Raw genomic sequence first — 15,064 nt, 5'->3', positions numbered from 1 at the left:
GACTGGATATGATTTGTAAAGACACACACCTGTCTACATATGAGGTCCCACAGTTGATAGTGAATGTCAGAGCTCAAACCAAGCATGAGGTCAAAGGAATTGTCTGTTGACCTCCGAGACAGGATTGTGTCAAGGCACAAATCTGGGGAAGAGTACAGAAACATTTCTGCTGCTTAGAAGGTCCCAATGAGCACAGTGACCTCCATCATCCGTAAATGGAAGAAGTTTGGATCCACCAGGACTCTTCCTAGAGCTGGCTGCCCGTCTAAACTGAGTGATCGGGGGAGAAGAGACTTAGTCAGAGAGGTGACTAAGGTCCAGATGATCACTCTGTCAGAGCTCCAGCATTTCTCTGTGGAGAAAGGAGAACCTTCCAGAAGGACAACCATCTCTGCAGCAATCCACCAATCAGGCCTGTATGGTAGAGTAGCCAGACAGAAGCCACTCCTCTCTGGTCTGATGCATGTCTTTTTCCTGGTTCTCTCCCTCAGCCCCAACCAGTCCCAGCAGAAGACTGCCCCTCCCTGAGCCTGGTTCTGCTGGAGGTTTCTTCCTGTTAAAAGGGAGTTTTTCCCTTCCCACTGTCGCCAAGTGCTTGCTCACAGGGGGTCGTTTTGACCGTTGGGGTTTTTACGTAATTATTGTATGGCCTTGCCTTACAATATAAAGCGCCTTGGGGCAACTGTTTGTTGTGATTTGGCGCTATATAAATAAAATTGATTGATTGATTGATGAGACAAAGACTGAACTCTTTGGTGTGAATGCCAGGCGTGATGTTTGGAGGAAACCAGGCACCATCTACAGTGAAGCATGGTGGTGACAGCATCATGCTGTGGGGATGTTTTTCAGCAGCAGGAACTGGGAGACTAATCACGATTGAGGGAAAGATGAATGCAGCAATGTACAGAGACATCCTGGATGAAAACCTGCTCCAGTGCACTCTGACCGGGGTGAAGTTTTTTGTGGTATCATTCATATTCTCTGAAAAATGGCCTAAAAAACAATAAATTCTGTCAGGATATGTAAGCTTTTGAGCTAGTCTTGAGACAAGTAAATTAAACAACTACAGCACAAATCATATTACAGAATAATACTAATAGGTTGTATTGGCCTATTTATTATGACTTGTGTACTTTCCCAGTAACTTGTATTACATATTGCTGTAAAGAAAATAAATCTGACTGAGAAAGGCTGTCCTCTTACACAAACTCTCTCCTGATTTGAAGAATATTCTTTCACAAAATATTTCCTCCTTCCATCATTCATCCTGTTTAATCAATAAATTATGTCCAAAACAGCCAAATCAAAGTCAGTAAGTAATGGAGTGGTAGAAACGGGAACCAGCAAAGCCATAAATAGTGCATACCGGTACTTAATGTTTTAATTATTTAAGTATCGCTTATGATTCACAACAGTCTGCTCAGTTTTTCACTTGTCCTTTATAATGTTTCAACACTAGAGGGAGCAAACTGAACATTTTGATACTAGACCTACTTACACCCGACATTAATATGTGTCTTCAGTGTTCACAGTAAAGTCCGGTTAAGAGCTAAGGTCAAGCTGGCAGGTGTGCTGTTGTGTTTGTGTTTCTTTTTGTTTGACAATGACAAATGTAGAGGTGAATGCCGAGTTGCACAGCTGTGGTCACGACGACGATCTGGATAAGAGAATGCAAGACTGCATGGAGAGGACGGGGACCTTCAAAAACCCACGCATGTGCAGTCAAATCTTATTTATTTATTAAAAAACCTGACCATTTGATGAGGTCTACATTGTTACATGTGGATTTAAAGTGTTCTTCCATGTACACTGCTCTTCAATGTGGTCTCAATGCACTGCTGACCACCTCTGGGAGGAGGTTTGGATTTCAAGCTGTCCTCAGTGTGTTTTGGCTGCATTTGCACCTGTTAGTTCATGAGGTCAAGAATCATCAGGTTGCACCCCAACAACCAACGATGCATTTTAGTGCCAGGTGTGCATGGGGTCAATGTTTGAAACACAGACATTGCAATGGTTTTAAAAATGTTCCAGTTCCTAAAAAATGTGTTGGTATCATCTGTAGCCACATGTTCTATCTACTCTTTAAGCACAATTTTACCTTCCAATTCTTTTGTCCAACTTTTGCCCACTCACCAGGCGTCATGTTTCTCCCTGCAGTTCCAAGACGTTCACGTGCAGGGAGGCGCCGGGGGCGGGGTGCACTAATGAGCACATGAGGCCGGAATTCAGCAGGTGGCACACAAAGCTACACGAAAATACAGCTACACTGGTTCCTAATGATTTAAAATCCATCAGCATCCGCCAACCTGTCCAGCAAGTGGCAGACACATCCTTAGGACTTTACACGGACAAAACAAAGTTACTTTTCTTTTTCTTTTTTTTTTAGTGATCTGGAGCATCAAAGTTCACCACATGTGAAAGAGTTTGTCCTCATTATATGTCATTTTAATTTGGTGAGTTGCAACATGATCACATTTATTGTTATTGAGTTAACATGTTAACAAACTGAAGGGGATGAACTCACACACGCGTTACTTGAAATTTTCAAACGCTCCGTCCATATGGGTTTTTGGAACCAAATGACCCAAAATTTATCCTGCTATGGTTTATTCCGTGTATATTTCCATATTCCGTGCAAACATTTATAGATTTCCACATTTTTTGAAATAACACACCTCCCTACCCATATGTAGGGCATATGCACGTGCCTTCTTTAGCATTGCCCCCATGCCCCATTGTTACTCGTGGATTCCTTGCTAAACTAATTTTTCAAAAAAGGATCTCCAGCAAACAAAGCAATCGGGACAGCTGAGCACAGCACTCACAGGCCTGACTGGTAACAATATGACTTTACCACTTCATATTTTATAAGTTGGAAATTTATGTAGAGTGCCTCACCCCAATATTCAGTTACAAAGCCCTTATCATCAATGATCTTTGGCAACACTGTGAATTGAGAGGATTTATGATATTAAACTCACTGTTTGGAGTAGATAAAGAGGAACCCTCTGCAGTCAGCACAGGCTGGTGGAAAATAGTGTGATTGACTGCCTCCTTGTGGTGGCGAGAAGAAGGACTGTATGAATAGAGAGAAACAGAGAGAAGGACAGACAGATTGTAATAGATTATTATGAGACATTGTGCATCTTTATATTCTGTGCTTAATCTCTCATTCCACATAGAAACAGGAAGCCACATTATGTCTACACATTTCCAAAACGTTCTACAAAGTACTATTTTATTTATACAACACCACTTTCCATTCATATTTTAAAAATTAACAAAGCAATGTACAGACGTTGGTCGGCAGAGTCGTGGGGCAGCGCCAGTGTGTCGCTTGGTTTTTGAACCGTCCACAAAATGTGCATGACAAACTTCCTCACCAGATAGACGAACGGATTGTACCCCTCTCCACGTAGTCTCCGCGACTCAGAACATGTGTAACAGGAGACAACCTCTCACGGGCTGACACACACACACACACACACACACACACACACACACACACACACACACACACACACACACACACACACACACACACACACACACACACACACACACACACCTTTTCTTTTCTAAGATTGGACAGGAACAGTGTTTCAGGAAGCGGTAGCATGTGTCCATCAGCCTCCAGCCACCTGGAGCATTGATAGGACTAATATTTTTAGAAAAACTACAGCTATTAGCTAACAACACTGAACAATGGACATTGATAATGACATTCTAGACTCACATGCCAGTCCAGCAGGGGGCGGTAAATTATTTTTATATTAAAAGTGTGAGTGCGTGCATGATTTTATTTAGTAAGTTCAATGTAGGTACATAATATAATTGTAAATATGTTAAAAATACATGTGGTCCATTTAAAAATAAAAAAAAAATAAAAAATAGAAGTAATAGTAAGTCCCTTCGGCTGCTCCCTTGTTTGCACTCGGGGTCGCCACAGCAAATCCAAGGTGGATCTGCATGTTGATTTGGCACAGGTTTTACGCCGGATGCCCTTCCTGACGCAACTCCACATTACATGGAGAAATGTGGCAGGGGTGGGATTTGAACCCAGAACCTTCCGAACTGAAACCAAGCGCATTAACCACTTGGCCACCATAAAATAAAATAATAATAATAATGATGATAATAATAATAGTGTGTATAGGATAACAAAAACCTAAACAATGTATTAATACATTAAGACAGTTAATTAACATTAATTACCGTCATAATTAACAGGAATTCAAAGGGTTGAGTTCTTCTTCTAAAAATTGTTGGTCTAAGGTTCGAAAAACATTCTGGACTCACACGCCATTCCAACTCATTATACAAACTGCATAATTTATTACCACTTGAAAAATGTCAGCTACCTATTTTATAAACACCTACCCAATCTAGAGCCCGTGGATCCCCATGGGCAACATGCTACTTAATTCTTAATTATTCTTAATAATTTATAATGCTTTTTCTGCCTAAAGTTGGGGAATTTTCACAGCCTCTTTCACATAATAACAATAAAATAGACCACAGCCATCCTGAGCACTGTGTGCACAAACGTATCATCATGTCAGCCACACCACTGGTGCTCAACATCCGTGAGAGTGCCACATGGAAAATCCTTGAACCTGCAAAGGCTGTGCCAGTGCTACTTGACCTCTGCGTGTGTGCTGTGCGGCATGCTAGCAGCTCTTGTGCATTGTGTGGACTGCTTGAGATTTGCAGCTGTATATTTGCCACCACTTTGGATGGCATTCAGCCGACAGTCGGCTGTCATGTGCGATCATGTCGGGAGAACCAATTCAGTGAGATTCCACATGGAAAAAGTTGTCGCCTGTTTGGGCGAGATTTGTTGTCCCTGCCTCCTCTCCATCAGTCACACCCCAATGAGATATTACTCTATAAAAGAAGCCATTGACATACTTTTTGACACAATTAAGTTCTGTATAGGCTAGCACATGAGTGGATGAGAGTCTACTGGCCCGTTTCCACCTCAGGTTGGGGCCGACACTGTGTCTCCACCACAGGGACCGCCCCTGAAAAGTGACTTTGCAGAACCTTATTCAGGGCCAGGAAAGTACCTACCACAGACTACGTACTTCTGACCGGCCCCTGAAATGCTGTTGGGTAAGGCTTGATACTGACTGGTCAAACTCACGTACGGGAAGGCAACAACAACAACACTAAGCGGCATTTCTGAAAGTAAGCAAATGAGAAGAAGAACCGCAATGGAGAGCAAAGGTGACAGATGCACTGACGAGGAGGAACAGCTGATAGATGAGGTCCAGTGGGGATCTGAATCCTTGAGGAGGAAACTGAAAAGCCACGTTAGTGGAGCCGGATACCTTCAGAATTTAACATACCTCGAAACAGGGGTCGAGACAAAAGTCTGGCCAAGCGGTTAGTGTGTTTGGTTTCAGTGTGGAAGGTTCAAGGTTCAAGCCCCACCCCTGCCACATTTGTCAGGTTATGAACTCTACTTGTCACAGCTCTACTTGTTGGAGCAGCCCAGGTCTCGAAGCAAACAGTAGGGTGATCGTGCTTTCGCAGTAGCAGGTCCTAAACTTTGGAACTCGCTGCCCCTTGACTTGCGTGCCATCTCGGATCTGCCCCTTTTTAAAACAAAACTCAAAACGTATTTGTTTAGATGTGCTTTTGATACTTAGTCTTTTTAGACTTGGGAATAAAATTAATCCGTGTTCCTCTTTTTAACTATATTTTAAATGCGATTTTTATATGTACAGCGCTTTGGTCAACTTAGGTTGTTGTAAGGCGCTTAACAAATAAAATCTGACTGATTGATGAAAAAATCAGCTCTCCGTCACAGCATTATGACATTATGTCCACTGCATACCAACAAGTGACATCTACAAAACGGGATCCAAACCTTCAAGTCAACCTCAGAATGTCTACTGAATACAGTATCAGAGCTTGATTGGTACGAACTGTTCTTTTGGGTGGAGTCTGTGCCACACTTGTTGAGACAACACAACAACTGTTATATGTTTGCAACAGACATCCAGTCATATAACTCACAGTTGGGCCCAAACACAGGTCAGTGCTGCCAGTGGGCCTCAGTGAGCAGAAAAGTGCTCCTCTATTCGCCTTTTACATGTTTGCACTGTTTTATGACATCAACTTAATTTCTCGTGTAAGTAATCAGCCCACTCATTTTTTTTAACAGCCTGTTGGTTTTAAACAGGGCAGGTGCTGGATATAAGCTTTCTCAGTCACTTCATGTCCTTGTTTACTACTGGTGTAAGAGATCACACTTGCCCCAAAACCAAATAAAACAACAACAAAACTAGAGTGCCAAGATAAGATCCCTGTGGGTTACCGGCTCAATTAAAGGCTAAGACAAATGGCCATTTTCGGCATAAAAATAGCTGCCAATTCCAAACAAATGAATCTATAACTATAATTTGTTGACATGGAATATGACAACGACCCATATTATGCCCTTGACAAATTCGAAAAAAGTTATGACAGTTTCAGAGAAAATTGCCTGTAAGTGCTCAAAATTGCTATTTACCTATATTATGCCCTTGCCAAATTAGAAAACAGTTTTTGAGATATCGCAATAAATGGATGATGACTACTATGACTACAACAAATGCCATAACACAGGGTTAGTGGCCTATCGACCGGTAACCCAACAGCAGCATCATGGACAGACTATATGTCAGTGTCACTGCTCAGTCACACAGCCTCACGCTTCACTGTAGAAAACAGGCTAAAGTGCACTTCTGCAAAAAAAAGAATGTTTATTTGCATTAAAGGGATTGAAGACAAAGTGACTGCCGTCTCTTCCCTGTGGAGCTGTGAGCCCAATGAAGAGATTGTCATACTCAAAGCACATGCACGGTCGAGGCAGCTGAAAGTCCACAGTTCTGCAAAAATACTGAGTATCCTTGACTGTTTCAGAGCATCTGCTTGTCAGGGTCCATGGGTAGGATGAATGTATTTATACAGAAAGAGTTAGACATAAAATTATTGTTACTTTATCATCAGAAATTCTAGACATCCTCATATTTTGCAAATAAATAAATAATATAAAGAATTATAAATGCAGATCAATTTTGCTTGTTTTCTTTTTTGTACTTTTCATGACTTGCTGATACTCTGATACTGATCATACTGCAGTTTACAACAATTAAGTATTTAATTTTAAAATATGTAAAACATTGGATGCCTTGTTTTCATTCAGGACCACAGACAAAATCACTTATTTTCATTAACTTATTGAAAAAAATAAAAAGTAAAGTGGAATTTGTACTTTTTTGCTGATCTGAAAAATGGTCCAATCAGTGGTTTAAAAACCATACCTGATCAGAACCATGGCATTTGAGATCCATGACAGCCCTATTGTCTACTGTACTTTAGTCAAAAAATCATAAAAATGATGGCGTAGTTAGAAATCTGCTCATTACAGGTGGACTTAAAACTTCAGCAACTGCGAAGACAACCTTTGGAAAGTCACCAAGACATCCGCTAAACTGTGAATAAGGAATGCTGTTAATAAGTTTAATTTCAATGACAGTTACAGATATCAGAGAGTCTAAATACAGTTCTGTATGAATGCATACCTGCTTGGACGAATGAGGTCCAGTTCGCCTGTGCTGCCGTTGTTTGATACACTATGGCTGGACAGCGTGCTGGCAGCTTTACAGAAGGTCATTTCCAGGTAACTGAGCGGCAGCGTCCTGTTCACCGGCTGGTGAATCTGAGTTCCGCTCCCCCGGCTCAGAGCCACCCTGCTGCCCACGTAGAACTGAACCAGAGCTGGTATGGAGTCAAAGGTGTCGCCCTCCAGACTGTAGTGGACGCGGGTGTACACCTCGCCAGACTTCACAACTGACTTCTTGATGAGAAAGTGCCGTGTCTTTTTGTCCCAGTGGCTGGTGAGGACAAAGTGGCCCCGGCTAGACTGGGAGTCTCTAACCAGAAAGTCACCCTGGTTCACCACCAGGCTCTCCGACACCTGTTCAAAGATCCAGCTTTTAATTTTAAAATCCCAGACTGGTTGTTTTTTCAAAAATGTAGAACAGGCTACACATGCAGAGTGATTCTCAGCAACAATACAATACACAAAGTATGCTGACGTCAAACTTAAATTAGTTTATACAATAAAAGAGCACTGACTTTATCAGACTGTAAGATAGTACCATATTTTATAAGGTGCACTTTTTTATGTATGTGGAACTCACTTTTTAAACACGGTGCTTCCCTGGAGCCAGAGTTAACAATGGACAGGAATTCAGTAGCACAAATGCATACAACTGCGTGTACTGTTACCTAACATAAGGACTTTTAAACTCCAAAAATAAGCAAGATGGACCAATACATGCATATTGGACAACATAGTGAATGTTATTTGATGCATCCTGAACAAACTGAATCATCAGATGGACACAGATAAAGTCATAATCATTGGATATTTGCAGGAAGCCCTCAGCCTGTGGTGTGTACCAAAAGGACTTTTAAATGCCAAAAATAAGCAACATGGACAAATAAAGGTGCCGGACAACATACTGAATGTTATTTAATGCAGATGAACACAGATTGCTGGTCCACAGTGATGGAAACACTACAATAAAAATGTAAGTGCATTTGATTATTTATTTTATTACCCAAGGCCAAAATATGACCATCGGGTATTGCGAAGGCATTGTGTCTGTCCGTTTGTCTGTGCTCAGCATAAGCCCAGTCCTATTACTGCCAGGGTCTTCAAATTCACAGGGAGCATTCTTGGGACATAGACCTTGGACAAGTTCAAATATGGCTAAACTTGACCTATTTTACGAGGTCAAAAGGTCCCATTCTTTTCCTATTTTTATGCTCATGCAGCCAAGGGCATTTTAGCATTTTTAATTTAACATTCTATTTATTTACTTTTTGTATCAGTTCTTTAATTTGAGATTTTTGCAAATTTGGTACAGTTTATTTTTATTTTTAAAAATCCATTGATTCCTGGGAAAGCCCAATATAAATAGTTATTATTATTCTTATTATCACACACATGATTTTTCAGGATATACCGCAAGTCGCAGAACTTTCCATACTAGTAAAACAAGGCAGAAAAAACCCCCTGTGACATATACTCTGGGAAAATATGGTAACTTAATTAATTAATAAATTTATTTTTTTATTATTTATTATTATTGGTAATTTAATTGATTAAATTAAACTTATTAGATAGCACTGCTCATGTCACTTGAATTGCGAGTGCTTTATTAATAACATACTGAACATGTAATTTGCTCTCTTTCTGTCACTCTACTCTACACTGTGTGTTCAATCGTCAGGTAAAGGTGAGAACAACACGCACAGGTGTGATAGTTTTACTCAGTACTTATAGCAAAGCAGCAACTTTAATTGAAGGATCAGAACCACAGAAATTTTTTTATTTTGCATTTTTGTGTTATTAAATCAGTTGCATATCATTTATATAAACTCTTTTAGCATCTTGTTATTAAGGGTGTGTGGGTTGCGCTCACTGGGCGGACCTCCCAGGGGATGCAGCCGTGGTACCAGGCGTGACTCCTCAGGTTGCTGCTGCTCAGCTTCAACTCTTCCTCTAGCTGTGTCACCAACTTTTCAGTTGGTGGTTCCAACCAGAATTTCTCCTTGCAGAACTTAAATGACATCACAAATACACAATTTCACAAAAAAAAAAAAAAAAAATCCAACATGCAGTGACAAGATCACGATCCAAGTCCTTAAGGAATTAATGTAAACACACTAGATTCAGATTCTGGCATTCCCACAAAGGTGACTGGGGACTGAAGGCCCGGTCACACGGCACACGTCGTGAAATGAACGAAAAGGAAAAAAGTCCCAAAGTCACAAATCAGTGAGAAAAGGTGGACAAATGAAGTGATGGACTTCTCCTATCACCAAAAAGCCTGCGAGTGCAGAATGCATAAAAGACCGAAATGAAACCGAAACTAACAAAAGAAAAACAAAGCGCCAGCCTGTGATCATTTCTGCAGCAAGTCTGTGCTGTCCACAGCCACCTGTAGCTGCATTGTCTTGACAACGTATGGAGGGTAGAGAGAGAGAGAGAGAGAGAGAGAGAGAGAGAGAGAGAGAGGCTGGAGGTCGGACGAAGTTGGACGACAATCAAACGGAACGCTGACGGCACGGGAACTACACAAACAATGAGGAACCTTCAAGACAGAAAGCAAAACGGAATACGGATGAATTGAGGTTGTCATCAGGATTCGGTCACATTTTTAAACAGTTTGACAATTCTGACAAAGCGCCAGCTACAGGAACGAAGCTGTACGACAGTTAAACGATGTCTCCAAAAGTCAACGAGAGTCCAGATTTCTTGTTTCATTTTGGCTTTGGTGTCTTTCATTAGTGCCGTGTAACCGGGGCTTAAGGTTCAGATGCATCCTGGACTCTTAACACTGTCACCATGACAACATCATTGTGTAGTGGGGTCATCACTCAGCGCTGCTTTCTCTCATCTGTACATAAAAATAAATAAATAAATAAATAAAATAGTGGCTACTGTAGATCAGGAGTTGGGAAAGTTTTTGTTACTTATTTACAATTGTACATATAACTCAGCCACATGGGGTGTGCAGCCAGTACATTCTGAGTGTCGGTCCCAAGCCCGGATAAATGAGGAGGGTTGCGTCAGGAAGGGCAGCCGGCGTAAAACAAGCCAACCGAACTATGCAGACTCAGAATCGAATTCCCATACAGGATCGGTCGCGGCCCGGGTTAACAACGTCCGCCACCGGTGCTGTTGCCCAACAGGGTGCCGGTGGAAATTGGGCTACTGCTGGGCGAAGACAACGAAGAAGAGGAGGAAAACGTTGCCACGAACAGCGGGAGAAGAAGAAAACTAGAAGGGTGGAAATGAGAGTGGGGACTTTGAATGTTGGTAGTATGACTGGTAAAGGGAGAGAGCTGGCTGATATGATGGAGAGGAGAAAGGTAGACATATTGTGTGTGCAAGAGACCAAGTGGAAGGGAAGTAAGGGCAGGAGCATCGGCGGTGGGTACAAGTTGTTGTACCATGGTGAGGACAGGAAGAGAAATGGTGTTGGGGTCATTTTAAAGGAAGAGTATGTTAAAAGTATGTTGGAGGTTAAGCGAGTGTCTGACAGGGTGATGAGTGTGAAGTTGGAAATTGAAGGGGTGATGATGAATATCATCAGTGCATATGCCCACAGGTAGGTTGTGAGATGAAGGAGAAAGAAGATTTCTGGAGTGTGTTAGATGAGGTGGTGGAGAGTGTGCCAAAGCATGAAAGAGTGGTGATAGGAGCAGACTTCAATGGGCATGTTGGTGAAGGTAACAGAGGTGATGAGGAAGTAATGGGTAGATATGGTATCAAGGATAGGAATGGGGAAGGACAGATGGTAGTTGATTTTGCAAAAAGGATGGAAATGGCTGTGGTGAATACCTACTTTAAGAAAAGGGAGGAGCACAGGGTAGGGAGCACAAGAGTGGAGGAAGGTGCACACAGGTGGACTACATTCTTTATAGGAGATGCAAGCTAAAAGAAATCACAGACTGTAAGGTGGTAGCAGGAGAGAGTGTCACTAGACAGCATAGGATGGTTGTTTGTACGATGACTTTAGAGGTAAAGAAGAAGAAGAGAGTGAGAGCTCAACAAAGGATCAGATGGTGGAAGCTGAAGGAGGAAGACTGTTGTGTGAAATTTAGCGAGCAGGTGAGAGAAGCACTGGTTGGAGGGGAAGCAATTTTGGACAACTGCAGATGTGGTGAGGGAGACAGCTAGGACAGTACTGGGTATGACATCTTGACAGTGGAAGGAAGACAAAGAGACTTGGTGGTGGAATGAAGAGGTCCAGGAAAGCATAAGGAGAAAGAGGTTGGTGAAAACGTTTTGGGATAGTCGAAGAGATGAAGAAAGTAGACAGGAGTACAAGGAGATGCAGCGTAAGGTGAAAAGAGAAGTGGCAAAAGCAAAGGAAAAGGCATATTGCGAACTGTACAAGAAGTTGAATAGTAAGGAAGGAGAAAAGGACTTGTACCGACTGGCCAGACAAAGGGACAGAGCTGGAAAGGATGTGCAGCAGGTTAGGGTGGTAAAAGATCAATCAATCAATCAATCAATTTTTTTATATAGCGCCAAATCACAACAAACAGTTGCCCCAAGGCGCTTTATATTGTAAGGCAAGGCCATACAATAATTATGTAAAACCCCAACGGTCAAAACGACCCCCTGTGAGCAAGCACTTGGCTACAGTGGGAAGGAAAAACTCCCTTTTAACAGGAAGAAACCTCCAGCAGAACCAGGCTCAGGGAGGGGCAGTCTTCTGCTGGGACTGGTTGGGGCTGAGGGAGAGAACCAGGAAAAAGACATGCTGTGGAGGGGAGCAGAGATCGATCACTAATGATTAAATGCAGAGTGGTGCATACAGAGCAAAAAGAGAAAGAAACAGTGCATCATGGGAACCCCCCAGCAGTCTACGTCTATAGCAGCATAACTAAGGGATGGTTCAGGGTCACCTGATCCAGCCCTAACTATAAGCTTTAGCAAAAAGGAAAGTTTTAAGCCTAATCTTAAAAGTAGAGAGGGTGTCTGTCTCCCTGATCTGAATTGGGAGCTGGTTCCACAGGAGAGGAGCCTGAAAGCTGAAGGCTCTGCCTCCCATTCTACTCTTACAAACCCTAGGAACTACAAGTAAGCCTGCAGTCTGAGAGCGAAGCGCTCTATTGGGGTGATATGGTACTACGAGGTCCCTAAGATAAGATGGGACCTGATTATTCAAAACCTTATAAGTAAGAAGAAGAATTTTAAATTCTATTCTAGAATTAACAGGAAGCCAATGAAGAGAGGCCAATATGGGTGAGATATGCTCTCTAATTCTAGTCCCCGTCAGTACTCTAGCTGCAGCATTTTGAATTAACTGAAGGCTTTTTAGGGAACTTTTAGGACAACCTGATAATAATGAATTACAATAGTCCAGCCTAGAGGAAATAAATGCATGAATTAGTTTTTCAGCATCACTCTGAGACAAGACCTTTCTGATTTTAGAGATATTGCGTAAATGCAAAAAAGCAGTCCTACATATTTGTTTAATATGCGCTTTGAATGACATATCCTGATCAAAAATGACTCCAAGATTTCTCACAGTATTACTAGAGGTCAGGATGCACATGGTAATGTGCTGACAAGTGAGGAGTATGTGCTGAGAAGGTGGAGGGAATATTTTGAAGAGTTGATGAATAAAGAAAATGAGCGAGAGAAAAGGCTGGATGATGTGGTTAGAGTAAATCAGGAAGTACAAGAGATTAGCAAGGAAGAAGTGAGGGCTGCTATGAAGAGGATGAAGAGTGGAAAGGCAGTTGGTCCAGATGACATTCCAGTGGAGGGATGGAAATGTCTAGGAGAGATGGCAGTAGAGTTTCTAACCAGATTGTTTAATAAAATCTTGGAAAGTGAGAGCATGCCTGAGGAGTGGAGACGAAGTGTGCTGGTTCCTATTTTCAAGAACAAGGGTGATGTGCAGAGCTGCAGTAACTACAGAGGCATAAAGCTGATCAGCCACAGCATGAAGTTATGGGAAAGAGTAGTAGAAGCTAGGCTTAGAAAACAGGTGAAGATCTGTGAGCAGCAATATGGTTTCATGCCGAGAAAGAGCACTACAGATGCAATGTTTGCTCTGAGAATACTGTTGGAAAAGTACAGAGAAGGACATAAAGAGTTACATTGTGTGTTTGTGGACTTAGAAAAAGCTTATGACAGGGTGCCAAGAGAAGAGTTGTGGTATTGTATGAGGAAGTCTGGAGTGGCAGAGAAGTATGTTAGGATAGTGCAGGACATGTACAAGAATAGTGTGACAGCGGTGAGATGCGCAGTCGGAATGACAGACTCATTCAAGGTGGAGATGGGATTACACCAAGGATCAGCTCTGAGTCCTTTCTTGTTTGCAGTGGTGATGGACAGGTTGACGGATGAGATCAGACAGGAGTCCCCATGGACTATGATGTTTGCAGATGACATTGTGATCTGTAGTGAGAGTAGAGAGCAAGTTGAGTCTAGTCTGGAGAAGTGGAGATATGCTTTGGAGAGAAGGGGAATGAAAGTCAGTAGAAGCAAGACTGCGTACATGTGTGTGAATGAGAGGGAGCCCAGTGGAATAGTGCAGTTACAAGGAGTAGAAGTGGTGAAAGTAGATGAGTTTAAATATTTGGGGTCAACTGTTCAAAGTAATGGAGAGTGTGGTAGAGAGGTGAAGAAGAGAGTGCAGGCAGGGTGGAGTGGGTGGAGAAAGGTGGCAGGAGTGATTTGTGACCGAAGAATATCAGCAAGAGTGAAGGGGAAAGTTTACAAAACAGTAGTGAGACCAGCTATGTTGTATGGTTTAGAGACGGTGGCACTAACAAAAAGACAGAGCTGGAGGTGGCAGAGCCGAAGATGTTGAGATTCTCTTTGGGAGTGACAAGAATGGACAAGATTAGGAATGAACATATCAGAGGGACAGCTCAGGTGGGACGGTTTGGAGACAAAGTCAGAGAGGCGAGATTGAGATGGTTTGGACATGTGCAGAGGAGGGACCCAGGGTATATAGGGAGAAGGATGCTGAGGATCGAGCCACCAGGCAGAAGGAGAAGAGGGAGACCAAAGAGGAGGTTCATGGATGTGCTGAGAGAGGACATGCAGGTGGTTGGTGTGACAGAGGAAGCTACAGAGGACAGGGTGAGATGGAAACAATCGATCTGCTGTGGCGACCCCTAACGGGAACAGCCGAAAGACAAAGAAGAAGATTTACAATTGTACATATGGATCCACAGTGTCCTTTTGCCTTTTTTTTAAATTTACCATCTGTTTTATCTTTTTTTGGGGGGGGGGGGGGAGGGGGGCAGGGGGAGAGCACAATGACTCATGGGATTGTTTGGGCCATGAAGGATGCACCTGTTGTGGCCTTCTTTTACAGGGACAGATGGCTGCACACTTCGGCCTTTGTAATGGGACAGACTAGTTGCACCACGTATGACGTGCACGTTAAAGGGATTGTGCACAAGAGAACCCGTTCAGCTGCAGCCTTACAAGCATGCAGCGGGGAATTGGGATGCAACTCGTGTG

General features: G+C 42.5%; 1 protein-coding gene across 1 annotated transcript in view; it reads right to left on the bottom strand.

Annotated features, from left to right (window-relative positions):
* Positions 1-15,064, bottom strand: part of sh2d3cb (SH2 domain containing 3Cb) — a 106,475-nt gene that overhangs the window by 51,333 nt on the left and 40,078 nt on the right. Inside the window, exons 4-6 of the mRNA XM_034171127.1 lie at positions 9,495-9,623; positions 7,575-7,969; positions 2,982-3,076 (exon numbers count right to left, since the gene is read on the bottom strand). Of these exons, the coding sequence (XP_034027018.1) occupies positions 2,982-3,076; positions 7,575-7,969; positions 9,495-9,623 (619 nt within the window). The remainder of the gene's footprint in view (positions 1-2,981; positions 3,077-7,574; positions 7,970-9,494; positions 9,624-15,064) is intronic.

Source organism: Thalassophryne amazonica, chromosome 5, assembly GCF_902500255.1.
Source record: "Thalassophryne amazonica chromosome 5, fThaAma1.1, whole genome shotgun sequence".
Classification (NCBI taxonomy): Eukaryota; Metazoa; Chordata; class Actinopteri; order Batrachoidiformes; family Batrachoididae; genus Thalassophryne; species Thalassophryne amazonica.
The sequence above is the reverse complement of the archived record's forward strand: the minus strand, read 5'-3'. Positions and strand labels throughout refer to the sequence as shown.